Source organism: Chenopodium album, chromosome 11, assembly GCF_948465745.1.
Source record: "Chenopodium album chromosome 11, dcCheAlbu1.1, whole genome shotgun sequence".
Classification (NCBI taxonomy): domain Eukaryota; kingdom Viridiplantae; phylum Streptophyta; class Magnoliopsida; order Caryophyllales; family Amaranthaceae; genus Chenopodium; species Chenopodium album.
In genome coordinates, this window is record NC_137844.1 from 6,532,758 (window position 1) to 6,560,152 (window position 27,395).

The 27,395-nt window shown below is 35.1% G+C and overlaps 2 protein-coding genes across 2 annotated transcripts; both read right to left on the reverse strand.

Annotated features, from left to right (window-relative positions):
* Window positions 1-2,988: 2,988 nt before the first annotated feature.
* Window positions 2,989-6,790, reverse strand: LOC145568403 (serine/threonine-protein kinase AtPK1/AtPK6-like). The gene is made up of 6 exons (XM_081627826.1): window positions 5,874-6,790; window positions 5,094-5,176; window positions 4,891-5,011; window positions 4,591-4,764; window positions 3,743-3,850; window positions 2,989-3,647 (listed from the first exon to the last, which is right to left on the reverse strand). The coding sequence occupies exons 1-6, from the start codon at window positions 6,513-6,515 to the stop codon at window positions 3,342-3,344; spliced, it is 1,434 nt and encodes a 477-aa protein (XP_081483952.1). The 5' UTR covers window positions 6,516-6,790; the 3' UTR covers window positions 2,989-3,341.
* A 1,458-nt stretch (window positions 6,791-8,248) lies between these two features.
* Window positions 8,249-26,919, reverse strand: LOC145567263 (transportin MOS14-like). Its single transcript, XM_081626525.1, has 27 exons — window positions 26,498-26,919; window positions 24,576-24,653; window positions 24,410-24,472; window positions 22,330-22,377; window positions 22,080-22,226; window positions 20,831-20,962; window positions 19,965-20,005; window positions 19,762-19,853; window positions 19,407-19,534; window positions 17,566-17,641; window positions 17,078-17,198; window positions 16,880-16,979; window positions 16,453-16,534; window positions 15,974-16,056; window positions 14,392-14,511; window positions 13,717-13,768; window positions 12,837-12,992; window positions 12,355-12,481; window positions 12,198-12,279; window positions 12,012-12,100; window positions 11,855-11,929; window positions 11,716-11,770; window positions 10,815-10,934; window positions 10,644-10,736; window positions 10,419-10,564; window positions 8,879-9,056; window positions 8,249-8,725 (listed from the first exon to the last, which is right to left on the reverse strand). The coding sequence occupies exons 1-27, from the start codon at window positions 26,627-26,629 to the stop codon at window positions 8,447-8,449; spliced, it is 2,895 nt and encodes a 964-aa protein (XP_081482651.1). The 5' UTR covers window positions 26,630-26,919; the 3' UTR covers window positions 8,249-8,446.
* Between the last annotated feature and the right edge of the window lie 476 nt (window positions 26,920-27,395).

Sequence of the window (27,395 nt, forward strand, 5' to 3'; positions counted from 1 at the left end):
GGCCAATTGGGCATAGAGATTTCCCTATACCTTATGTGCCTACTTATTGAAGTGAGGTGCACTTGATAACAAGACAAAAAGAATTCTGTAAAAATTAGTTGGGCTTATTGAAGTGAAGTGCACTTGATAAGTATAAAGTTACGGAAAATATTTCTGGGCTCTTAAAGTTGTGTAGAACCGAGAGTATGTTTGTTTGGAGCCTAATCAACAATGCTATTGCTGTGAAATCCAACCTTGGGAAAGGCAGAATCCAAATCAGGTTTGGGTTTTCCCTTGTTAATAGATGACCCAACCTCCATCCAAGGCTCACAAGTATTTTGTGAAGGCCGAATCGTCTAGGGATTAATTCAATTGCCAATACAATCACTCCCCTACAGGAATGGTTTGTTGATACCCTGAATTAAATTTTCCAAAATCGAATGAGGACCAATGGAAAGGAAACTACTTCAAGGCAACCTCGCAATACTGTGGTCTGTGGGTCATTTGGCTCCAAATGAAATTTTCTTCAGGCAAGAGATGGTGTACATAACTGTCAGAGACAGAGAAAAGACCTACTGAGGAGTGGAATTCTGTCTATGAGTAAGCCGTGGTTATGTTGCAACGAAGGCGGGAGTTTCTAATCAATCTTTTTCGAGCAGGTTGAAGGACGTTGATCCACTCTTTGTGGCATCAGAAGATGCATCAATGACACAGAGTAGGGTAGAATCTCATTCTAGATTGGAATCCCAGTTTGTGGCCACTTTGCCTCAGACTGTGACGCACTGGCTATCCTCAATTTGATCAAGGAACTGAATTAGCAGATACAGATGGGTTAGCAGTAAGGCCAGCAATTTATCAGATTGCAAAGGAGTGGTCCAAGCAACAAAGAATAAGAATTATTTCCAACTTGAATATTGAAAATTTATCATAGCATATCTTAGTGGTAACGCTAGGAATTAATGGTAATTTAATTCGCGACCGTCAAAAAAAAAATGTCAGACAGTATACTTGGTATTCAGTAACCATTTCCTAAGAGAAAGAGCTTCAGGAAGCTAAGCAATCTCCTGAAGAACCAAATCTGACATTGCATTACTAAAAAATAAGCAGCTTAACAACAGCAGGACATAAAATTTTGATGCAAAGGCTCTGGTATGGCAAATTCGTCATTACAGGAAAATCCTCCATAAAAATTTTCTCACGAATCCAGTTCATCGAATTAGCTAATACTACTATTAATGCAAACCTAGCCTCATAACATACTACAGAAGGAGCTGAACTAATTTAATCGATTCAAGAAATCCACTCTTGTCCATTCCCATTCGGCCATTCCAAACCACAGTTTATGCAATCAGCAAGATAATCAACAAGTCCAAAGACTGATCGCACTCAGAAACATCATCAATTAATCCAAAGACTCCGAATGCATTCGCATCCCAAACTTTTCCAACACACAGCCACACAAATCGAGAAGTTAATATAATCTCTTATCCCCATTCACAAGAGGGACTATATACTACCTCCGGTTCGTATTATATTATATGTATTATATTATATGCAACTTTAGAATTTTTTATATCTCACAAATATTACACCAAAGTTGCATATAATACGAACCAGAGGTAGTACTTAAATATAGCTGAATTAAATTCAGCAACACTACATTTCTCCTTTTCCAAATTCTTTCTTCTCCTCTCAAAAGCAATATAATCAAAATCGAAAGAGTCCCATCTTAGCTTAAACATAATAATAATCAAAACAAACCCCAAATTTACACATACTGCAATATACTATCAAGCAAAACCAACAAATTTAAACATCAATATAAGATTAAGCAAAATCAATCCAATTTATCAGTAAATCAAGCTCCAACCAACATTTATAGATTGATAATACTGTATTGTATGCACCAATGACAAAACAGTGCAAAATCTTTCATAATCAAATTCAACAACAATAACAACAAAATTTTCGAACAATATATCAAAAATTAGTGTAAATAAAAATTAAAATAAGTCATATTAGCTCAAGCGACGCTGATTGGCTGCGATTTAGGAGGCTGAAAATTGGAGTTATTCTTATTAGCAGCAAAATCTTCGAGATTATAAATAGCAGTGATGTAAAGAGAACAACTTGGGCAACGAGCAATTTCTTCACCAAGACGAAGATCATCCTTTGTGATTTGGAAAAGATCGCCGCATGGACATGGGTAAGTGTACGACTGAAGTTCTTCGTTCCATTCCATGTCTTCAATCTCTACATCATCGTACGACATCTTTTTTTGATTTTTTTTTTTTCTAATCTGTTTTTCTCTCTTCCTAGATGAATTGAAGTTGTATTAGATTGAGGGTTTGAGGTGATTTGTTTGATTTTTGAATTTCCCCAATTTGATTGAGTTTGCGTAGAGTTGCAGAATTAGGGTTCTTAGGAGGAAGGTTTTGGGGTTTTATTTGGAGGGTGATGATGAAGTTGGCGGCTGGAGTCGGTTTATATATTGTCCTTTTTTGGTATTCAACTTAGAACTTGTGTTAGCTGTGAATTGAACTTAATTAACTTTTATACTCCGTAATGACTTGTGACCTTATTATACGAAGTACTTGCAACTTGCTAATCAAGTTATTCCATATATATATATATTTATATATATATATATATATATATATTTTGATAGGAAAGTTATTCATTATATTGATATTATGCCCATCAACATTTCACGTAATAAGAGAGTGAGGGATAATTCAAGTGGTTAGAGCTTAGGCCCTATTCACTTCCCCTTAAAAAAATAATACTATTAATAATTTCAATTCAGCAAAAATAAAGTGAAGTGAACGAGACCTTAGAACATATTTTAAACTTATCTCATTTGAGTTAATTAAAAAGTAACTTTTAGCATATAAAAATCCCATACTAGAACATACAGTATTAAAATAATACTCATTTGTATAATTAGTCAATTACACAAACATAGCAATGATGAGAACTTTTTACCAAAAAAAAAAAAGAAGAGAGAACTTGAATATCTTGAAAGCAGTCTTGCTTAATAATCAACTGGTTAGAGATGAAATATACATGCATATTAACACTCCTTACCCCTTCGCTAATGACAGGATACAAGCCTCCAAAATTTGTACCCAATAATGACAATTAACAATCTGTTTCACCTTCTTTAGTTCTTTGTCGACAGTTAGACCATAATCACCATCTAAATCATTTATAGTACATTTCACATACGAGTATTACAAAATCTGTATTTTGTTGAGTGTAAGATGTCACTTAGAACTACCAACTACGTGAAAATCTCTTCTTTGTTCTGATGTGAGAGGCCTATATGTTTGTCTTCCAATTTCCCACCTAAAGTATCAAGTTCATTCACATTCAGAGCTGCCTCTTTCGGATGAAAGCCATGGGTTGGGAGCAACATATGTATAACCTGCAAAATGTTCATTGCCAGTGGGTGTAGAGGCTGGTGAGTCATCTGCTGGCATTGTCGTCCAGCATTTGTCAAAGTTAGCAGTGCATTCCTTCCCATTCACATCTGGCTTGAACTTAGGCTTCAACTCTTTTGCCTCCAGTTTCTTCCAATTGATAGGACGAAACCATCTGTGGCTCTTAACTTCATCTGATCCTGCGGGCCCACTACCAAGCCTCTTGGAAGGATCCTTTTGCAACAACTGCATAAATTTATAGTTTTATACATTAAGGTGAAACTTCAGATAGTAGATAGGGAGAATCAGCAAAGAAAATGACACTTGAAAGTTACACTTACTCCTCTAAGCAAAGAATGTGCTTCAGTGGATACCATTGATGGAAGCTTCACTTTGTCATTGATGATTTTCTGTTGGAGCTTCTGTCTGTTGGCATGTGCGAATGGTGGCTGCAGATATTAAAGAAAAGGGGTAATTTAGACACCTTAATAGAATGAAGCTAATTACCTAAACATCTCCAGGCTATGATGCATTTTTAAGTCCTGCAATCTAAATTCTGATATCTAACAAAATTCATTGTAATCAGGAATAGCTGCAATTCGCAACTCTACTAGTCTACTACTGTTATACCTTTCATAAAAAACGATCACAGAGCTGAGGTGCTACATTCACAGCACACACTAAGATTTACATTAAGAAACTTACATTTTAGTCTAAAACACCTCATTCTAATGTTATACTAAATACTATTCTGTCAATATGCATCCTATCCTGAGCCATATGTCAATCAACACAAGGATGTCAATTCCATTAAGAAGATAAGAAACATGCTTACCATCTTTAAAGGAGCATTTGTGAAAAGAAACACAAGGATGTCAATTCCATCAATTCAGATCTAGTAAACGGCAAACATTGCATGATTTACAATCTTTTGTTAACAACAGGCTGTCATCATCTTTAATATTTAGGCTGTTAAATACCACCAGTACAAACCACAATAAATTAAAGGAAATTAAAATAAATAAAAAAGAAATTCATGAACATATAAGTTCGTCTCTTGTAATGATGATTTCGTATTTCTAGAGTTCTTGAAATATTAAAACTAGAAACTGTATAACAGGATTCCACTTAGCATTCCATATAACAGGATTTCATATAACAGGATTCCAATACTCCACCAATACTCTACCTTTCCACTTAGCATTTCATATAACAGGATTCCAATACTCCACCAATCAGCATTCTTGTTATGACCTTTAGCTTGTATGATTTCTGGAGCCATATATTCCATGGTTCCACACATTGAATTTGTTCTGCTCGTTTCATCAATTTCTTTTGCAAGTCCAAAATCAGTTAGAACAATCTGCACACAAATCACATTTAGCAAGAAGGCACAATGACCAAACAAAAAAAAAAAAAAAAGGGAAAAAAAATAGGGAAAAGTACCAAAAAGAAATGCATGCAATATTTTACGAAGCATCCTACTTACATGTCCATCAGCGTTCATGAGAATATTTTCAGGTTTGAGATCTCGATGCACAATCCCGTTCTTGTGAAGATGCGATACAGCAGATACAATTTCAGCAGTGTAAAGTCTTGCCTGATCCTCACTACTCGAAAAGATATTTCAAAGCTAGAATTAAATCAGTTGAACATGCAGTTTGGTTTATTTAAGCTCCAAAAATAGCATACCTGAAAATCCCCTGTCTGTAGAGATGAAAGAACAGATGTCCTCCATTCAAAAAATCCAAAATCAGATAAAGCTTTGACTTTGTCTGCAAAAGCATATGAGAGCATAAATGAATTAAAGCATACTAAAACAGATAAATCAAGTGGCTTCTAGGAACATCCTGTTAGCAGAACAATCTCAGTTCTATCAATACTAAGCTCATCATATTATTTGAAAGTTTAAACCCTAAATCTCTAACACAGACAGTCACCTATGACATCCTAAATCACATATAGAATTAGTTATCCCAGGCATCTTGAAATTGCAGTAATCACTCCTGCCACAAAAAATCGACTAGCCACTTTCCCGGCAGCACCTCCACACCAACTGGCCAAAACAACACTTACAAATCCGAGCAACATCATATAAGATCACAAAGTCTCAAAGACATAAATGAAGGACTAAACTTTTAAGATGAATGCCTAATGCCATAAGTATCCACCAATAAGTCAGTTCAAGAAGACAAATCAATAGTGGCACAAACAAATTAGATCTAAATTCACTCCAATGTTGCAAAACACTAAATAAAGTAGCAATTCCAAAATAACAATAGCAGGATTATAACTAAATGCACACAATTTATAAAAGAATACAACAACCAACTACTATCTTCGAGTCACGGATTGCAGTTCAATTGTCGCATTACTAGTTCAAATTACACTATCGAGTAACAATCACAACTAGTTCTCTATCATCATGCCCAAAAAACATAAAGTAATAAGAGAGGGAAGAAAAGAAGGTACCTGAAAAGAGTACCTAAGCTGAACAATAAAAGGGTGAACAACTTTGGTAAGAATATCCCTTTCAGCAATCATATAATCAACATGATTCTTCTTAATAATGTTATCTTTTCTCATAACTTTCATAGCCATAATTCCATCACCACCATCATCACAATCCCCTTTCTTCCTAACCTGAAAAACCTTCCCAAAAGCCCCTTTCCCAACAAGTCTCAAAATCTCAAAATCTTCAGGACCCACCTTAGGAACCATCCCATTTTCTCTCTCCTCCTCAATGCACACCAACTGTTCGATAAAAGTCCCATCTTTCTCATCCCTCTTCACCTCGATTTCATCATCATCATCATCTGTGATCTGGGATATGATTTCTTCAGGAGTTTTCTGAAATGGGTGGAAATTAGGGGGAGTATATCGAGGTGAGGGACCTAGAAAAGAGTGATTACGGTAGTGAATCACTGGTGGGTCCCTCGGATATGTAGGTTGGGAAGAAGAAGAAGATGAAGATTGAGATGGGGTTGGCCCAAAAACATCGGAGAAATCGAAATCTTCAGAGGGAGGTGAAGAAGAAGAAGATGGGATTGAAAGGGTTAGTTTTGATGCAAGGATTTTGTGCATAGATTTGCTGTGTTGTGATGTGGAAACCATTTTATTGAGGAATTAAATTGGGGGAATTCGATGAAATTGTGGGTTTAGACAAGAAATAGAATTCTGGGTGAAGTGAGTGATCCCAGGTAACATGTTACAGAGAGAGGAGAAGTGGAAGAACCGAAGAAGAAGAAGAAGAAGAAGACAAGCCGCAAAAGATACAGTTGCAAATTTAAGAATATACTCCGTAGCACTATTCCTACCGATTATTGTGACTCGGGGAATTGTTTGGTGATAGAGAGTGAAAGAGGGAAGTGAGTGTGCGAAACCAAAAGTATTTCAGATGGTATATTCCAAATTAGCGCCTGATCTAGTTGCGAGGCCGTTTCATATAAGAACTTGCGTAATTTAATTATATTAGTACTCGTGTTTAATTAATTCTAAAAGTACTTTTTAGGGTTGTATAAAAAAAAAAGAAATTGAAAATATGCTTAAATTAGGGCCTGTTTTGATTTACTGAACTGAACTGAACTGATTGGAGTTGAGCTGAACTGAATAAGTGAATAGAGCTGAAATGAATTGTTTATGAAAGAAGGAAATCAGAAATTGAACTGGAACTGATTGGAGCAGAACTGAACTAAACTGAAATTAAGCTGAAGAGAACAAACCCTTAGTAGCAAGCATTGTACCTTAATCTAAAAATAAGAGGTTCAATCTCCACTAGTTACATGCGGGATTTCTTATGCCTTCTCCCTTGCTAAGTCAAGTTAAGCTCACCCGTATGGAGTTTGAGTCTTGTAGGAAAGTTCTTGTCGACAATACTAAAATAAAAGGTTTTTTTTATAATTAATTATGTTTTGTTTAAGAATTTATACTAGAATGTTGAAAACGATTACCCTAAAAAATGGTTATTTCATGTGATCGTATTAATTACAAAATGTGGCAAGCAGATTTTTGAATCAAATTTGGATCGAATTAAATCGATTAAAACATATTCGGATAAAGAATTTTCGGATTACTTTAGATTTAGGTTAATTCTTGCCATGTTAGGCCATATCCAATCATGTTGCCTCAAGGTTTGATGTTTTATCATAGTAAATTAATCAAATATTACTTATCTTGAAAATCCGGTTTAATTTGAGAAAAGTTAAATCAAGTCAAGTGATTTTGAGTAGAGCTCATATTTTAAGTAGACTAATTGAGCACAAATCAACTTTTCCCACTCTACAAATAACAACGAAATAATATTTAGAACCTAGAAAGACTTGCCCTAGTGGAAATAATTGCAATGGTTGTGAATCTCACTACGAGGCATGCACTTGAAGGTAGATATTCCCTTAACAAGTTAACAACCCCCTTCACCCGCGGCTCTCAAAGGGCTTATACTACTAAGTACTAACCACGTAACCAACCCACATTGGGTTCACTTTTGCTACATTTTGACCCTATGGACCTTCTAACCTATCAAACTTTGTCAAAAAAAATAAATAAATAAATAAGTAAACAAAAACAAAAAATAAAAAATAAATTTTTTTAGATAAATCTTCTTAAAATTAATAGCCAAAGAAAGGACAAGGCAGATTAGTAACACAAGATTTACTTTTACTCCGTATATGATACGAGTAAATTGCACTATCAAGAGAGAAATTTCTTTTTTGGTAATTTGTATATGCAAATTGCAAACCACAAAATGCTGACGACAACAGATAAACCACACTGAGGTATTTCATTGGCACTTTTCATAGTAAAGTAATAGATACAAAAAAGAAAAAACAAAATTTTCATCTCACCTCTTTCCCCCAAACCACAAGCTCTAGACATTGTGGGGCTGTGGGCTACTTCGTATATATAACATGAATCAATAAAAATGAACAATAGATACAAAATGGAGCATATAAACCTGCTCTACAAGGGCCTCCTGAAAACAGCCCCTCAATTTGTGTAACTCTATCAGCAATAAGCTGTGCAAATCTTAATATTGGAACATTTTACTATACTCTCTGAACCATATTTAATTCTAAGGGTTTCAAAGCATCTTGAACAATATCTTGGACTGTCCGATTGCGCCGGCAAACATCTGAGAGTTCCTCAATTGGAGCCATGATAGCATTAGTATTAGCCCCAGATGCTGCATCAGACAATGCTTGCAGGAATCTTGAGCTCTCAACTTCTGTCACTGCCGTTTTTGGAATCAATGAAACACTTTCCTTGACCCATTCCAAAGCTTTTACTTGATAAACACGAACAAGTGCCAGAAGTGTATAGGTTACCTGAAATATATAAGGGTGAATTGTTTATTGAATTCACAATTTACTAATTCTTAGGTCCAATCCCAACGTTCTACTCCCAAACTCTCATTTTCATTTGACAAATGTGCTAAGGAATAATTATTGTACTTTTTGTCTCGTTTAGATGCAACTTACTGTATCAAAGCGGTTATTTGGGAGAGCTCCTGTCAAGGATGCTATCAAAATTCTGGCTATAGTTGCTCCTCTAGGAATGATCACACTATCCCTTATGGGCTGATATTGCAAACCCTCCCGTGAATTAGTGAGATCAAAGACATCAGACAAGAATGACAATATGGAATTTGAGGCCTCCCTGCAAGAGTTCACAGATACAACATAATTTGTAAGTTCTATCAAAAGATCACAGGAGAAATGTTTTCCATTGAGAACATTATTATACCAACAAAAGCAATTCTTATACCAGGTAAATGGGAAACAGCAGAAATAAGAGAGAGAGAGCAGTAAAAAACATGATTAATCCTTAAAAAGAAATCTGTTTAGCTCATTTTCTCCATCCCATGGTGTTGTAGGGGGTGGGATTTAACAACTAAACAGTCTAAACCTTCCTTTCTTACCTCTAATTTTCACGACGTACCAGAGTTGGTCTTGATTTTCCACCTGTCAACCATAGTTTAGAAGAAACTTTCCCCAACCAATTTGCACTTTGATACGTTATAACCATTTTACATTCTGTTATCTAGGCCAGGCAAAACCAGAACCGACCATAACAAACCATTCTGACCCGAAAGCTGGTTACACCAATAATTGTCTCAAACCCAATAAAACCTTGTCTAAATGTAACTCACCCAAAGACAAAAGTCCAAGTATATTTAACTTAAAATGGCCTGAAGTTTAGATCACTGAAAATGTTATATTAATATATCAAACAAAAAATAAAAATTACATATATTTGTCTTTAATCTTAACTTAGTTTTCTCTCGCCTTCCGTTCATCCAAAAGCTATATTCAGACCACCATATTTGCTCAAACAACAAATAAAAATGAAAAAAAAAAAAAAAAAAAAAATCCTTGAATCTTTAGGTTTTTCCATCTCGCATGCACCAACAATATTCCAACATAAGTTTGTCAATATAACCTGAGTTATCCAACCGGATATGGCCAGAAATTCTAACTAGCCTAACTCAGCTTACCTGATACCCAATGAAACCAAATTTAATTCAACTACAGAATTTTCAGTCAAGACAACTAAGTAACTAACAAGCCTTGCAACAGACCAAATTATGATTTTTTTTTTTGATAGAGCTCTTTCTTATTCTCTACTGGTCATGGAACTTTAGCTCATGTGATTGGTAAGACAAAATAAGTGTTTATGAAGTGGAACTAGAAATTTATGCCCGTATGACCAAAAACATCACACATATTCCAGAATAGACAAGAGCTCATTTGTATCTTCTACTGGATGTGAAGGAAAGAGGGGGCAAAGAATGAGAAGCAGTACAGATATTACACCACTGTTCCCTTCAAAAATGTGTTATGCCTCAAAAGGTGACATTTAGCCTTTAAAAGGTGAGCAGTCTCGTAGAATCTCATCTTTCCCTTATTTAGACTAGAAACTTTTGGTTCAAAGTATTGATCTGAGAGGATAATTGAGTGAGTAAATAGAAACAATATTTTAAATGAGAATGGATCATTAAACATAAAAGGCATATATTACCTGTGTTGGACTGTAATCCCAATCATAGCACAGTCTATTAGTGAGGGAAACACCGGTGACGGGATGAATATCTGAGGACAATATCGGATGCACCTTGACGCCAATAGAAAACAATCATCTGCTATATCTGGTCTGGTGGTGAAATCCTGATAATAAAAGCTCAATATGATTAAGTGCCAACACGCTCATCAAATAAATACAGAAGATCCAAGCTGCAGAACATACTCTAATCGTGGCAAGAAGGCAGGCTGTTCTTCTAAAGAGGGCTTCAACTAAGTTTCTCAGATAGTCCGAACAAGATGGGTCTGACCCAAAGATCTGCCACATAGCATTTAGAAGGCAAGCTAAGATGGAGAATTCACAACTGCTCCAAATTCAAGAAAGGGATAAGTTTACCTTTATGACTTCACTAGAAAGATATAGAAAGCACGGTTGGAGGTGGTGCTGATAGAGTCCCTGAATCTCCTCTAGCATGGCGCCAATTGTGAGGCCCATGTATCTTCCAGAAGTTCTTACCTTTCAAAATGGAAAAATGAAATTGAGTCAATAAAAAATGAAGCATTAAAAGAGGTAAAGAGTATCTACCTAAATACTTCAGAATAAGTACACAAGCATATCGTACTCCTCAAAACCATACAATAATTCTCGAACAACATGAAGAAAGATTACATTCACATTAAAGACAGACGATGTAAAGGCTCCCTTCTGCTTAACTATTATTACCTCCATTTTTTTTGTTCGACTCACTTACGTAAATGCATAGTTTAAGAAAACTTTAAGAATGACGAGTGTGTGTAAGAAAAAGTAGAAGAGGAGGTGTAAGATAAAGTAGAAGAGAGAGTGTAAAAAGGATGGTACGTGTAAGATAAGTAAGACTGTAAAAAAGAAAATGTAAAGGAGAAAATTTGTGGGGTACAAGGGGTATGATGGTAAAGCTAATACACCAAAAAAAGGGATAAAGTAACCTATACAAAGAAATGTATAAAATAATTCATCACCACCACTGTGAGGAATACAAGGCTAGTAGAATGTCAGACGTGGCTACAATAGGAACTTTGTGCATCTGAATCAAAAGAAAAAAAAAAAATTACACTACTTGTTTCATTTTATCACTTAACCACAGTCCAAAATCTAACCTTATGGCCTCATGACTTCTTGACAACAACTAAGTAAGAAAAGAGAGGTAATTTTTCTTGAACATGATTAAGAAACAAAACATTAGGGAGATTTTCTGATCTCTACATTCTTTTTTTTTGGAAATATTAATTATGAAACAGTTATATTCAGAAGAACTTACAGCATATTTGCATGCCTTACAGAGAGCTTCCATGGTCCGCATGTCCCATGCACGTCTGGTCAAAACAAATATGAATTAGGGCACATTGTACTAAGGAACCAAATACCAACACACCCAAAAATGCATTTCCCATACTTACACATCAAAGATGGCCTTAAAAATTAGCCAGAGCCTCTGAATTGCATCTGCTACAGCTTCAGGGTGACTTACATATCTAAAACAATTTATTCACGGTATAAGAACCAGATTTAGGGTCTAAAAATCTACATAGACAACTAGAAGCACATCCATTTTACCTAAAAATATATGCCAATCTATCTATATGAACAGTAAGTTCACGGGCACCTTTCTGTCCCAGACTAACTGGACCTTGATTAATCATTTCCTGATTGTTAAGAATAAAAAATATGGCATTATACATTAGATAGACAATGAGCCAGCAAAAGATTTTATATGAAGTTACTAGTATTGTAAAACCAAACCTGAAGAGGAGTAACAACAGGTAGGCATAATGCTTCCAGGGCTTTCTTTGCATGATCTGGAGGAAGTTCTGTAATTACCATGCTGCAATAATGTAAAAACTGTCAGTCTCATGCAGAAAAACACTTCAACAACAGTTTCTAACAATAAAAATAATACCTTAATGCTTCAACCAAATGAAGAGAGTCTTCAGCAGACACTCTGAAGTTTCCACCTTCTGCATATACAGCACTTTGGTAGATATGGAAGAGGCCATCTAAAGATCCACAGAGCTTTTTCCGACAATCTACACGCATAAATTTTTATCAAACAGAGACTCAGAAACCATGGAATACAAGTAAACATTAATGCAGATATCATCAGTTAAGCAGATCAAAAATTGCTACACCAAAACAATTAACTCTCAATATTAAGAGGAGAAATTTATGGTACATTGTTACCAACAAGCTTATTTCTGTTACTCCATTAGGTAAATCAGCAGCAAATAGGAAATTATGATCCTAATTTCCTAGGTAGGAGTCTTTACTGATAGCAAAATTATCTTTAATGCTACATTTTTAATTGATAGACGGAACATAAAAAAAAAAAAAATTGGGGGGGGGGGGGGGGGAGGGTAAATCTACACAAGACACGGAGCATACCGTCACATATGTGTCTAAATGCCAATGCAGCTGCTGCTGCGGTATCTTCAGATGTGCTCATGCCCCTCATAAGAATTTCCACCAGCGAAGGCAGAATTGAAAGTCCATTTGATGAAGCATCAAGCCATTTAGAATATGCTCCGATTGTCAAGCACACTGAAAACATGGCAATCACAATGATTACAGCTATTCACAAGCATATCATGCATATCATATTCCAGCATGTTTAGTTTGAACATATAATCTTCATCCTCATAACTCTTATCAGACTAGTGATTGATACAACTACCAATATCGACAAAGAGAGCAATATAAAAATTTTCACAAACAATTGTCTCAAACAACTCCTACCACATCGGAACTAAACCAAGACTAAGCAGAGGAATAGTTGGAGAATTACAACTTCATTTGGACTATGAAGCCACCAAACCTAACATGGCAGCTACCAGAAAGAATTATGTCACTCCCTCAGGCACTTAAAATAAAAATAAAAAAAATAAAATAAATAAATAAATAAATAAAAATAATAATAATAATAATAATAATAATAATAATAAAAAGATAACCAAACACCATACGAATGAAGTAAATGCATTGTATTTATGTGTTATACAATACTGCAATAACAAAACAATAAAAGGTTAAATAAACAAACCATGCACAATACTGAGCATATAAATGGTTGCAAAGCTCTCCCAACTGACCTATTTACTCCTTAAATGGACAATCAACTCACCTAATCCCCCACTCCCAGGAAATAAATATATTAATTAAAAAAAAAAACACCATGAAAAAAAAAACGGAATAATGACATTAATCAATTTCTAGGTAAAAGACGTGAGATGGGTAGTATCAATCATGTTTAAGTAGAATAATTTACCAGTCTGAAGTAGTTGAGGGTGTTGGGGAAGCTTTGGAAACAAAGACATAACCTGCAAGTTTTTCATTTCTCTGTCAGCAGATAGCATTAAATAAGTAAAAATTTCAAATTCGAGAGAGAAGCCAAAATTAAGTACCCTCAGAATTGACTACTCTCTAAACAAAAAATTTAGTCCAAGTTCATCTTCCTATTCAGAAACTTATATACAAGAGCAAGTTTTAATAGCTTAAAAGTCTGGTTCATGAGCACCTCATGAAGCAGACAAAGACTCAGGATTCTATTAAACATAATTGTTTTCCTGAATATGTTTAGTTCCTTATAGAATTAATATCAAAACCACAAGCTAGCTACCTCATCCTGCATTCCTACCTCCACATCAAGTTAGAAAATACCAAGTAAAGAATAAAGAAAATAATGTTAAATTTACTAAAAAAAAATCAAATGCAAAACAAGCAGTGCATATTATTGATCATGATGTAGATGTTGATGATTTTCTGGAAGCAATTCAATGCGGGATTACTTTAAGTGATCAATATGACAACAAGAACAATTAGTTTAGCATATTATTCAAGTGAAAAAATTTTTGACATAAAATTTATCAAACATGAAAAACCTAAACAGAAGCTGAAACATCAGATTCATGTCCAAATATAAAAGCTGGGAAAGTATTTGAACCTGAGGCATCACTTCTGCTTCCACACTTGGAACATAATCTGCCACAGCCCGTATGCAGTATAAAGCAGCCTCAGCTGGACGCCATTCGCTACTTTGATCATTTACATAGCTGGTTGCAGCCTGAGATATCGATATCACCAAAGGTAATGATTTTTCATCCATGAACATAATATGCTTTAATATGTACCAATCCATTCAATGATTACACATCATGGATTCTAATTGAAACAAATTTAAATAGTATCACTGTCAGCAACAGGAAAGGATCCAATCATTGCGGGGTCCAGGAATGTGAACAACAATTGTGTCTCATTCAAAAACAAACCACAAAGATATCATTTTCCCCAAAAAAAAAAAAAGAAACAAAAAAGGTTAAAAATTGAGGGTACCTATTTAATATTAAAAATTAAAAAACCGTATAACAAGATTAAAAAGAAAATACAGCTTAATTTGCAGTTTGTGGTGGTATGTATTTTATTTTTTTTGCCCTGGGTGGTTTAACCTTTTATGGTTATGTTATAGACTATGATTGCTGCTGTAAATTTTGTAAACTGATTGTAAAATTAATACGAAAGCTTGAGTCTTTTTGATTGAGACTAGCAAAAGGGTTACAAAGATAAATATAGCTTTAGGCTTTAACTTCCGGTGGTAACTTGAGGCTACTGAGGTCTCATTCAAAATGTCACTCAAATTTCTGGATACCTTACTACTGCTGCTACCTACCCTTATATACTTAAGCAACTACAACACCCTAGCATTAATTAGAATTTGTCCTATTAAGGTTGTTACAAAAAGAGAATCAGTTTACACTCCCTTTGCAGTCTTCAGTGAGCGCTCCTCCATAATGGAGTGTTAGTTAATTTTGTCTGCTTCCTCCTTAGTTGTCCTTGCTGTCCCTGCCACCTGTGATTGTTGCTGGTTGTTGCTGATCCCAGTCTATTACATATTATAGTAATAAAAATGTTGGTTGACGGACACAAAATTAGTAGGGAAGGCAAAGGATGATTGGGATTTGCATATGCAATAGTAGAGCTAGCAATTCCCGACCCAACCCGTCCAAAACTCGACCCCAACCTCAAGTTATTGGAGAAACCTGAACAACTAGAATTGACCTACTTACCACATTTTGTACTAATAGTCTAATACTAAGCTTTAAACTATTTTTGACAGTTTTTTAAGCATAGCTAGAAACCAACCCAAAGACCCAAACCCATTGACCAAAGTTGCAGTGGAATATGACAGTGAACTAGCAAAGGCATTGTGGAAAATAATTAGGTCATGCAGTGGTATATGACAAACAACCATTCTACTAGCTCATTATATGAACAATCTCCATCAAAATTGGAGTCAAATGCTTCTGATCAAGATACCGCCATTTTTCCATGATCCACAATATTCCACATGAAAAATTAATAAAAGTTAAACATGCTACATGAACAATCAAGGTCATCTTGAACTTCCAAGACATACAAAGAATCACACAGTACTAGGAAAGCAATTATATAAATGCTGGCATGATATAACAGAACTAAGACATCAACAGAATAAGAAAACAGTAACAGAAAAGACAGTGATATCACACCTGGACAAGTTTCATGTAAAGAATTTTCAACACTGTATCACCACCCAGAACCAGAGCTGCATCAACGAGAACATCTGCAACAGCTGGCAGCATCAAGAAAAGAGGTCAATTCCAGTAGAAGTACAACCAGGCAGTAAATGGGACGGAAACGCAGGAATTGGTGGTGAATCAAGTTTGTTCCATTCTTTATAACTATCAGGCTGGCGAGACACAAGCCACAAGCACCAAAAACCTTGCCTTGCCTTAGAAAAAGAAGTTTAATATTAAATCCAATAACAAGACCATTATAAGTAATATTCTAAGTCATAACGATCAAAGTCATCAAACTACATATGAGGATTAGAGAAAAATTACATAATGTTGCATCAACAAAATTTGTGACAGATTGGCATTGTGCTGAGGATATTTAAGCAGAACACCGACATTAAGTTTCTATTTAAATAAAATACAGCAAGAAAAATATTAGTTTTTGGTATTACCATATCTTGTTTGCTTAAAATCCTTCAGGTCCTCCCTTGAAAGCTCCATATAGTCATCAGGGTATTGAACCCGAGAACTAACCTGACAGCAGAACCATAAATTGATATAAACCATTGCCAAAAAGTGGACAAGCAAAGAAAGAAACCAATATTGCTTCATCTAAAGCCCAACAATCTTCAACCAAACACACATGGATGCAAAAATCTAACAAACATGTGGCTACAGCACATGACACGTTTACATAACAATCAATACCAAAATCACTTTGCTCAACAAAATTAGCTAGCCAGGTGAAGTAAAGTGTTTTGAAAATCAATCAAAACATCACTTGTTAGTTTAAAGTATGGATATAACAAAGCAATCCAAGACATTCATATAAGTGCTCACAACACTTTCACAAAGCTTATGCATCACACCAAAACTCACCAAGGACACCAGAGACTCATATGATGCACGAAAAATTAGCAATCTCCTGTTTCTCTCTGCCTCAATGGATGCTTCATTACCCAAAGACAGATATAGGTCCCTGGCATATACAGAAAAATATAAAGATAAGCTCCTCTCAAATACAAATCTAAAGAAAAAGAACACTAATAAAGTATATATATAACACAAGAGATCCACCTTTCAATCAAGTAAACCTGTAGATTGTGCCAGAAATTAAATGTCATTGAAGCAATATCAAACTCTGAGTGTGAAGCAACTTCAAGCAATGCTTGCACTATCATCATTGACTCATCCGAACCTAAAAAAGTAATTCAGCGATAGTTAGGTTTTAGAAAATAAAACAGAACACCTGCACAGAATAGTGAATTGGTGTCACAAAGATGGTTTGTACATCCAAAACATTAATCGGCATACAAGATTTGCACCTTAGCCCCTCATATGGCCTCTATTCCATCTAATCAGGCAAAGCAATAATTAAAGTCTCCACCTCACTTCACCCACCCACACCAAAAAAATAGAAAAAAAATTCAGGAACAAATAAGATAATGGAAAAAGCAATGTTGGAAAAAAGAAAAAGAGAAACATAGTGTCAAAATATTCATTTTGAAGACAGACAATAGCTTAGTATACAAAAGACTAAATGTAAACAAGAGCTGAATGCCTACCAGTTGCGATCAGTTGAACATAAGCATCACCCATGTCAGCAAATAAACGGCCAATGGCTTTTGCATCTTCTTCATCCTGTATACAAATAATGTTTACAATAGTATGAGCAACAATCCATCATTATACGAATATCAAACAGACTTCCGCCGACAGTACATAACCAAATGGGGGAAAATCCGACGTTCCTGCATTAAGTTGAGCATCATTTGACATAAAGGTGGAAATTACGTGTCCAATCTATACAAACAGAAAATCAGAAAGCTGACAGCCATGAAGAACCAAAAGGTACAGCAATACACAGTTCTAAAAATATGGTCCACAATTCAGACCTTAGAAACTTTGACACAATCATCATTTAATGACGACAACCCACACTTATTTACATCCAGCTAAAGTATTCGAGTCAGATTTTAGACAACCAAAATGAGTATGATACTAAGACACTTCAAATTAGCCAAAGCCAGGAAAAGCTTAAAACCACATACTTTCATATTTCACGCACATGCGTGTGCACACACACACACACACACACACACATAACAAATGCAAGAATCTGTTTTGCTTTGCGGGTCATAACTCTGGATTTGTTCATGTCAGACTCTTGGATCCACACCACGGTGTGATGACCAGATTTACAATGACCAAAAACAAGATAAACATTCCTTCTACAAAAATGATTCCATGACCTTTACCCAGAATTCCAGAAAGGTTATAAACAAGAAATTTCTTCATAAAAGGAGGAAGGGGAAATGAATTCCTCTCCCCCCCCCCACCCCCCCCCCCCCCCCTCTCTTTGTGAAGACATTTGACAGCTACAGCTTCCATGTCTCTTTCTCCATCCTCCAGTGTGTGTATGCATGCATTCATGCACACACAAACAGACCTGAGACTTGTTACATACACGAAATTCAGGGCCTCAAATCCTGAAGCAGATGACTCCGGCATATCTCACTACAGCTGATACCACTATATTAGTATCTGACTACAATCTTAAGTACCTAGTAAAGAACCTAGCTTAACAAGGTTTGGGGAAGTTCATATATTCACAGCCTAGTCTCAGGCCACCAATGCCGAAGAGGCAGAGAGTCACATTACAACTACTGAGGATAAGAATAGACTTTAAGAAGACCATTTCCTCAAACTGAAAAGGCTGGATTATCATTATGGTATGGAGATGCACTAAGAGTTACCATGTTATTTATGCAATGAATGAGGTCTTAATTGTACCAAACAAGAAAAAATATATATATTGTCCAATGTGTGAGAGATTAGTATCTCTAGGTGCATCAGCTTTTACAACAAACATCAAGGTTCAATGTTAACCTCTTGCTGTGACAAGATTGGAAATGGCACCTCATGTAACAGTGTCAAACAACAGCAACTTGACATTTCTTCAGGTTTTGTGTATGTTTGTAACCATGCTCTTCTGATCAACAAAGCACACAAGTTCTATGAGGTGCCATATTCATTTTCTCACAGCAACTTGTGGCATCAGAGAATCAAGGGAATTCACCAAGTATAGATGTACCCTGTCAAAAATGCAAAATGTATTCACACTAATTTGGCTATTTTCAAAGCATGTATGACGTAAACCAGTACTTTATAAACATTACGTCGCTTGGCTTTCTTATGGAGGTAGATTGTTACCTCTTCTAAAGTGAAGGAGTACAAGGACAAAATAATATAAACATGGAGTTAGAATGTAAAACCAGGGTACATGGTAAAAAATCCCACGAAAGAAAATAATTAAACACAATGTTATGATAAATCAACGAGTAAAAAGTAGAACCAATAAGTTAGAATTTACAGAGAGAGAGAGAGAGAGAGAAGGGCTATGTACCTTTGATGGATCATTAAGCTGAGGCCTGAGACTCATAACTCGAGGAACAATAACTTGAATTAGCGGCATCTGGCAAGAAACATCGGAAGAATTTCCCACTGCTGAGCAATGTATTAACTCGGAAACAACTGTTGAATGACAGAAGATTATAAATAATATATAAGACAAGAAAGAGTTCAACCATGAATGTTCTTCAACAAGAAAATTGGCAACCATGTCCAACTGCAATTAATCTTAGGAAAATATAATTCTAAGGCACATAAAATGTCCTTGCAGATCATACATTATGCACCATGATTTCTAGACATAACAAGCATAATTTCATTCTATTCTAGCACGCCTTCGATGAAATTACCATTAACGGCTGCCTCTGATAGTATATCAGAACACAAGCTAGACAGAGCTGTAAGAACCAAAGGATGATTTGCAAGCACAGATGGAGATATCCTGTAAGGGAAAGTAGATATGATAAGTCATAACCACCTCCCAAATATGGAAGCAACTACACATATAGAATTAATCATGAGATGATTAGATTTGTAGACCAGAATCACACACCCACGTCTCAAGCGAAGCCACGAAGCAAATGCCTCAAGAACCTGGAATCAATTAAGACAACCAACCATATCAACAGGAGAAATCAGTGCATAAGGAAGGGACCTAAATTAACTTGCAATATATCTCAATAGCTTTATCTACGTGTCTCAAAGTGACTTGTGTATTGAAGGGGTTCAAGAATCAGTTTTTTTCACAAGTGCTAAAATCAAGTATTATTCTTTTAAGGCCACAAAGATAGATGAAAAATCTCCCACCAAGCCACACAGATAAGTAATACTTCCTCTTTTATTTAACTTGCAACACTTCTCATTTTACACTTACCAGCGCATTATTTCAATCAAAAATATCTTTAATTACCAATGTGTAAAAAAATGTATTATGAAAGTATATATCGAGGCAAATCTTACAAGATCCCACACGAGTAAACTCTTAATTAACTAAAAACCATTAACGGTAGTCAAAGTAGAGTATATGAATAATGAATAAGTCAGTGTTATAAAAAAATAATAATATCAGAGGAAGAACAATTCATGCTAAATACTATTGTCAGAAAGACTAGACAAATTTGAGCAGCTTTGAAGTTACTTTTTCATAAAAATGACACATACACATTGTTTACTGACGAAAACAACAAAACCATATATTTTTAGAGAAGATAACGAATATGACAGCCAAGAAGAAAACTTTCTGTAAAACAGTGGTGCTGCATTTCGCATTTATTAGATGCATATAATGAGCTAATAACATTCAATGAACCACTATTTGGAGGATGCTCAGATATTGAATGTGAACCAGCCAAAAGTCCCCAGGAGAAAAAGATGTATATATGAATTAGAACATAATAGATGCCAGATTGAGATTTCTACCTGCTCTTTAAGTTCACTGGCATTTAGGCAAGCAGTTAATAGACTAAGGGCAACCTCCATTGCAGAAGTGAGTTCCTTCTCAAATTGGCGCCGCCTTTCAGGCCGAGCTGATATTCTGTAATTAAACACCTCCTACATCACACAGAAGAAATTTTCTAATCAATAATTGATGGTTTAGGAAACAACTGGTAATAAACCAATATTTGATTCAACAGTAATCCCTCTGGGTTTTTCAAGTGCATTAAATTGGCCATTTTTTTATAAGTGCATCACTTCCCTTTATGGACATCCTCTCTTAATCACTCTCCTCACATGGCCCCACTCCTACTTTTTTTTACAAAAAAAGTTCTCTCCTCTCACAACCCTTATTTTTTAATAAACTATTACCCCACTATTCTTTTCAATACTTTTTAATTCCCTAACAAACACTACTTCCACAATATTTTACTCTATTCAGATCACTTTCCTAAAACTACGTGTCGGTCAAATTGATGCAATTAAAAAAAACAAAAGGAGTACATATCATTATATCTCTTCCGTTCTTTTTTACTTGACCCGCTTTGACTTTTACACAATTCACCAACCTTCTTTTGATCGTCTTTTGTGAATTATATGTAAGGAAAAACATATTCATGTGAGATCTTGTTAGAATCGTCTCAATAAGTATTATCATAATATTTAACTTTTATAATTTTTACTTATGGAGAATTATTGTTATTAATAATTAAATTTTTGCAATGGCAGGCGTGATAAATGAAACAGGTCAAGTAAAAAAGAACGGATGAAGTATAATTTAATAGGAAAAAAGAAAAAATTTACTTCCCAAAATCAACCGAATGGAAAATTTCTACCCCCTTTGTGTTTCAACATATATATATATATATATATATATATATATATATATATATATAGCACTATATGCAGTGACCAGCACATCTTACAACAAAATAAATAAAACAACCTATTTAGCTTTACTTCCTGATTTTATACTCAAATTGCAGGACCTAGCCAGTTGTACAGAGTACTCAAGAAAACCACAAATAAGCATTAGGACATTATTATTTTTACAATAGGTTTAATGAAAAATAAGTCTTGATATAAATCACTAAAAATGAGTTTTGACAAGGGCCAAAAGGTCAAATGAGTTCTAATGTATAAGGTAAATTGAGTGAAAAGAACAAAGACAAAGTCAACAAGAAATATCATACTCTTAGCCAGAAGGAAACAATAACAGCAAGGATATGTATACCTCAGGCAAAACTTTCAGAAGCTCCAAAAAACTGGGTATGCATTCTGGGCGATTGTTCATCTCTACCTTGAGCCAATTCATAATGCCTCCATCTCCCCAATCTTCTACAGAAACATGAACAGCTAATGCAGCCACAGCAAGACTTATCTAGAATTTCAGGTAGCAGAAAATTAGTGTCACTGAAAGTAGCATATACATAGGAAAAGATACCCTGTTAGGTCTGATTCCTAGAACAACTTTTCCACAATACCTGGGTTCTAACTTTTGGCGGGCCTTGGTGAAATTTATTTAACAAGCTCTGCAATATAAAATAAAAATTAAAAAAACCACCAAAATATAAATCCAATTAGGCTGCATATGAAAGGATATATATATATATATATATAGTCCATATTATGCAATATATAAATTTAAGTCAGCTATTACACATAAGGTACAGTAACACAAAACAAGCTCTTGTAGCAAAAGCAACAAAAAGGACAATCACAGGGTTGGACTAAACTATTAAATCTCTAGGCTCAGTCAAAAGCTACAATAGAAAGACAGAAGAGAAAAAGGCTAATAAATTCCGGCCAACTAGATCCTTGTTTGATATAGCACAGTTTCACAAGCTTGCGGTAGTAAAAGTTGGAAGAAAAATTTTCTAGAGTTGCATTTTTGGGAATACCTGAGGTAACCCCAAAGGTTGCAAAATTTCCCAAAGTAATCAAACCAATTATGGAGGGCTAACATAGTTCATGTATTACTTTGTTCCACTATTATAGGCTATGTTACATTGACACGGGTACGGGTATCCGATATTGGTACGTATCCGAGTGTCGGATACGCCATTCTCAAAAATTTAGGACACGGGGACACCGTCTTAACATTGGACTCGGGTACGGATACGGCAATAATTTTGTCCATAATATATCAAAAATTATATAGGTGGTTTTTATTGATAGATTTTTATATCTAGGTGAGTGGATTGCTAAAAAAAAGTAAACAAAATAAAAAGCCCAAGTTGTTTATTTAAAAAAAGCCCAAGTTGTTGATAGAGAAACATAGGTTTAAGGCCTTTTAAGCTTTTTACCAATTAAAACAAAACCCTAGCCGCCACCCTTAAGCACATATATTAAAAAAAAAATGTTACTGCTAGGTAAATCAGGAGAGAGGAGGGAGAAAAAAAGTCAAAAACTTCAGAAATTAAATAAGTAAATACACGTGAAAGAAGAAAGAGAGAGAAAACTGCATTGAGAAAACTCGTAATCGTGTTCATCTTCGAAATTGTTTGAGAACCGTCTTCATCTTCTTCAAAGCTTCAACTCCTTCAATGGCCGCCGTACCCGAGAACAAAATGGAGTATCCGGAACGGATTTCATACCCGGATCGGTGTCGCGTCGTATCGACCCGGGTATGCCGGCCAAAATGCCGTGTCCAGGTAACATAGATTATAGGCCACAGTTCCTTTTTGGGATGTCCCAAGTCCCAACCCAAAGGTTGCAAAATTTCCCAAAGTAATCAAACTAATTATGGAAGGCTAACATGGGGGTTAATGTATTACTTACTTTGTTCCACTAATATAGGCCACATTTCCATTTTGGGATGTCCCAAAATAATAGGCCACTTCTCATAGCTACTAAATTTCATTATGAAAAATCTCATATTAGTATTTATTAAGATTTGATCTATAGTCTCATAACAAAATGTTTGTTCTCAACCTATGTTACTCAGACACTTCATTTCACCTCACATACCGATGTCGGACCCTCGACACTCGGACATTGGTATGACACCCGGACACTTCACTTGTAGTTCAAAATCATGGAATTTTTTCACAAAGTAGCCGAGTCGGACGCTTGGACACGTACCCATGTTGGACATGGGTATCCGAGTCCAAGTAACGTAGTTCTCAACAATTGTATAAAGTAGGTGATTAAAGCAAGCAGATGTGGCCAATTTAAGTGGGACAAAAGAAGTATATAGTTTTCGATTTTGAAAACAATTGAAAACCTCTATTGACAGTCGTCATTCTACTCTATTTTACAAATTTCAACAACATACTAGTGGAGTAAACTGCCAAGTAGCTAATTGATACTTTAATGAAATTAAATCCTTGAATCCAAATTGTTTGCCTTGAGGTTGTCTTTTTCTCAATAATAAATTAGAACTTCAACTACTATAATAGCTCATACATGTTCTAAAAAGCAACTGTCACATTAAGCTAACATCAGAGATCAACCAAAATAAACCACATCATTCTGTGTGTGCCAAGCAAAATCATAGGCTCATACTGGTCTCATATAACCAAGGCTCCTAGAATGTGAACAAACAAAGCATAAGTTACTTACATTTAAAGAATCCCGTAACGGACGAAATGCTTCCAGTGGAAGCTCTTCAAAATCGCGTGTTACCTGAATTTTTAAATAAACATGATTTATTAAAGCTGGCAGAAATGGTCGGGTTATGCAGCAATATATATAGGGTAAACAAGATGCCAGATCTTAATTAACATACCTTGCTTCTTAAAGTTTGTGAACAAAATATTAGAGTTTCTAGGTTGCTACTTGTATCATGAAGCAGATTATCAGCAACCTATGAGAAACGCAGCATGTCATAAGCTTCCAACATAAAAAGATAGAATTATAAGAAAATCCTATCATTGAAAACAAAAATTACAGGAATCTTAGCACCCCTTTTACTTAAGTATTTAATATTAAGAAATGATACATAGTTAGATAAATAAGGGGACGGTTGAAAACTTGAAACTAATAGTATAAGACATGTAACAAGAGATATGGATAAAAATTAGTCTTGTAATCTAGTGAAATCAAATTGCCAAGCTATATAGCTAGCAGTTAGACTAAAACACTTTACTCAATTCGTGTTTTATGAACTTATTGATATTCATTTGCTAAAGTTTTCTCAAACCTTTATGTTTATTTTCTACACGTTTTAACCACTCCTTTAAAAACTTTCTAGAATTTTATTTTTGGTTCTCTTTTAAAACCCTCTTAATTTAACTTGGATGTTTTTCCTTTTAATCACTTTACACACCTTTTTTCAAACTCTTCCAGCTGATAATTTTGTTATGTCCTTTGTTCTATACCGGACGATTCTTCATGGTGATTTATGTTAGCCTACCCCAAATCATTTTTAAGGCTTTGTTGTTGTTGTTGTTGGGGGAAGGGGTGTTGGGGGAGTCAGGGGGTAAAAATGTCTAACATCAACATCACATCTTATTATCTCAGAGATGTCACTTTTACCAAACTATTTAATACTTCTATATAGCATAATAATGCATCATCATATAAATTTGGCCGTGTTTAGGGAAAATCTAAAAGCTGATTGTGTTAGCTGATTTTAACTAGCCGATTGTGTTAACTGATTTGACTAACTTATTTTATTAGCTTATTGTAAAAAAGTGTTTGGTAAATAGCTAATTGTTTAAAGCTGATTGATTATGTGAAATGACCAATAAACTAATTGTGGGGTAGGCGGTTTATATAGGATTTTTAATTAAATGGAGGTATAAGTGTTATTTCACCATAAGAAATGAATAAGCTAATTGAAAAAGCTCCTAAATGGAGCTTTTTGAAAAAGAGCTTATTTAGTGAAATAAGCTCTTTAAATAAGCTTCCCACCAAACACTTTGAACTAGCTTATTTAATAGTCAATAAGCTAATTTGCTCAAATAAGCTAGTTATCAAACACAGTCAAAAAAACCTGCAAGTAGAGAGCTGAAACTAACAATAGTATCAAACAAGTAACATCAGATATCGCTCAATAATATATTCTCCTTATCCCCCTGAAGTTCCAGGCTATATATGAGCACTCAGACTAAATCTTCAACCAAATTTCCTCTTTCTTTTATCTCAATTTTACCTTCAATTAGGGGGATTGCGGGTTACAAAATGACTAGCCTCAGCATCATATTCTAATTCCTCATACCCAAATTAACCAAATCCAAATATTATGAATTAGTATTAACATCAATAATTCCAGACATTTTCGTTTCAATTGTCGAAAAAAAAGGTATGAATTTCTCTCACAACAATAACCCAAGCTAATGCAACGAAAAATCAAACTCTGGAGAGCGCACAAACTGGAATTGATGGTACATTTTACGATATACCCCGGTACCAATACTCATTGTTCAATTATCTTATACAAGAACAGCCAAAAGCTAAAACCTTCACGAAACTTACCAAAAAAAAAAACTACAACTTTTAACTACATTAACTCCATAATCCAAAAATTAGCAGCTCCATCATCACTAATTAGACCCCAATAACAGAAAAAATCAATAAATTAAACCTAATCGAACTAAACTCAATCGAAACTACAATACACAATAAAAAAAAAAGCTCAAATTTTGAATTCAGAAATCAAATTAAAAAAACTGCAATAGATCGTAAAATAAACGAAAAGCAAAAAACCTGCCAAGCATCAAGAGTACGCTGAAATTCTTGAAGCCATCGATCAGCTTGCATACGAACGGCGTCGTCTGGGTGATGATAAAGAGCATTTAGGGCTTCCTTGACTGTATTCTGAAGCTCCATTCCTGCCATTTTCTCACTCCTCAAATTCGAAGAAGAAATTGAAATTAAGGTTTTCGAATTTGGGGGTTGTAGAATTTGAAATCTGGCGATTTGATTTGGGGAATTTTTTAATTGATTTAATTTTATGTTATCTATCTACTTGGAAAATTTAATTAAAGAATTGGGGGTCTTTTTGTTTTTTAGAGGAGAGAGAAAATAAAAAAGGGGAGTTTGGGGGTGTTTGTTTTGGCGCGGCGAAGGTGTGAGAGGGTGGTCAGTTGTGTGATCAAATCATTGGGAGGTGCTGGAGTGAGATGGCAAACAAGTTGTGCTTTTCATCTCAAAATTTTCTGAGTCTTTTTAGTTTTATCATAGAGGCGATCAAAGTTAGCTCGGTCTGATTTAGAGCGGGTTTTGAATAGAATTTTTCAGTCTGAAAATTTATTTTTTTAGACAAGTTTGAAAATGCATTTTTATGCATATTTAATTGAGTTTTTAGGCCCGTTCGAAAATAGACCGAAAAGCCAGCACAGTCCAACCACTTTGGACGGGTTTGGGCACAAAAATTCCAGCTCGAAGCTTGCCCCGACACGATAAGTGGATTATTTTTTAAACTTCGGCTCAACCCGGCCCGTCCAATGATCACCTCTTTTTCATTAATTGGTATACACTAGACCCTAGTGTAGGTACCACACCCTACACCCCCCTCTAAACAATGCATTTAACAATCTCCCTTATATACCCACTTTCTGCAATTGTACAGTAAAATCAACCACCATTTATCTTTTTTCACTTT

Bases quoted from the DNA above. Each gene is read 5' to 3' on its own strand.
- LOC145568403 (XM_081627826.1), bottom strand. From the start codon at position 6,515: ATGGTTTCCACATCACAACACAGCAAATCTATGCACAAAATCCTTGCA. The intron at 3,851-4,590 runs GTAGAGTATTGG...TAATATCTGCAG, and splicing joins ATGAAATGCTAAGTGGAAAG to CCACCATTCGCACATGCCAA. The intron at 3,648-3,742 runs GTAAGTGTAACT...AAATTTATGCAG, and splicing joins CACATTCTTTGCTTAGAGGA to TTGTTGCAAAAGGATCCTTC.
- LOC145567263 (XM_081626525.1), bottom strand. From the start codon at position 26,629: ATGGCAGGAATGGAGCTTCAGAATACAGTCAAGGAAGCCCTAAATGCT. The intron at 20,006-20,830 runs GTAGAAATCTCA...AATTGATTCCAG, and splicing joins CCAGTGAACTTAAAGAGCAG to GTTCTTGAGGCATTTGCTTC. The intron at 11,771-11,854 runs GTAAGTATGGGA...TGTTTTGACCAG, and splicing joins TTTAAGGCCATCTTTGATGT to ACGTGCATGGGACATGCGGA.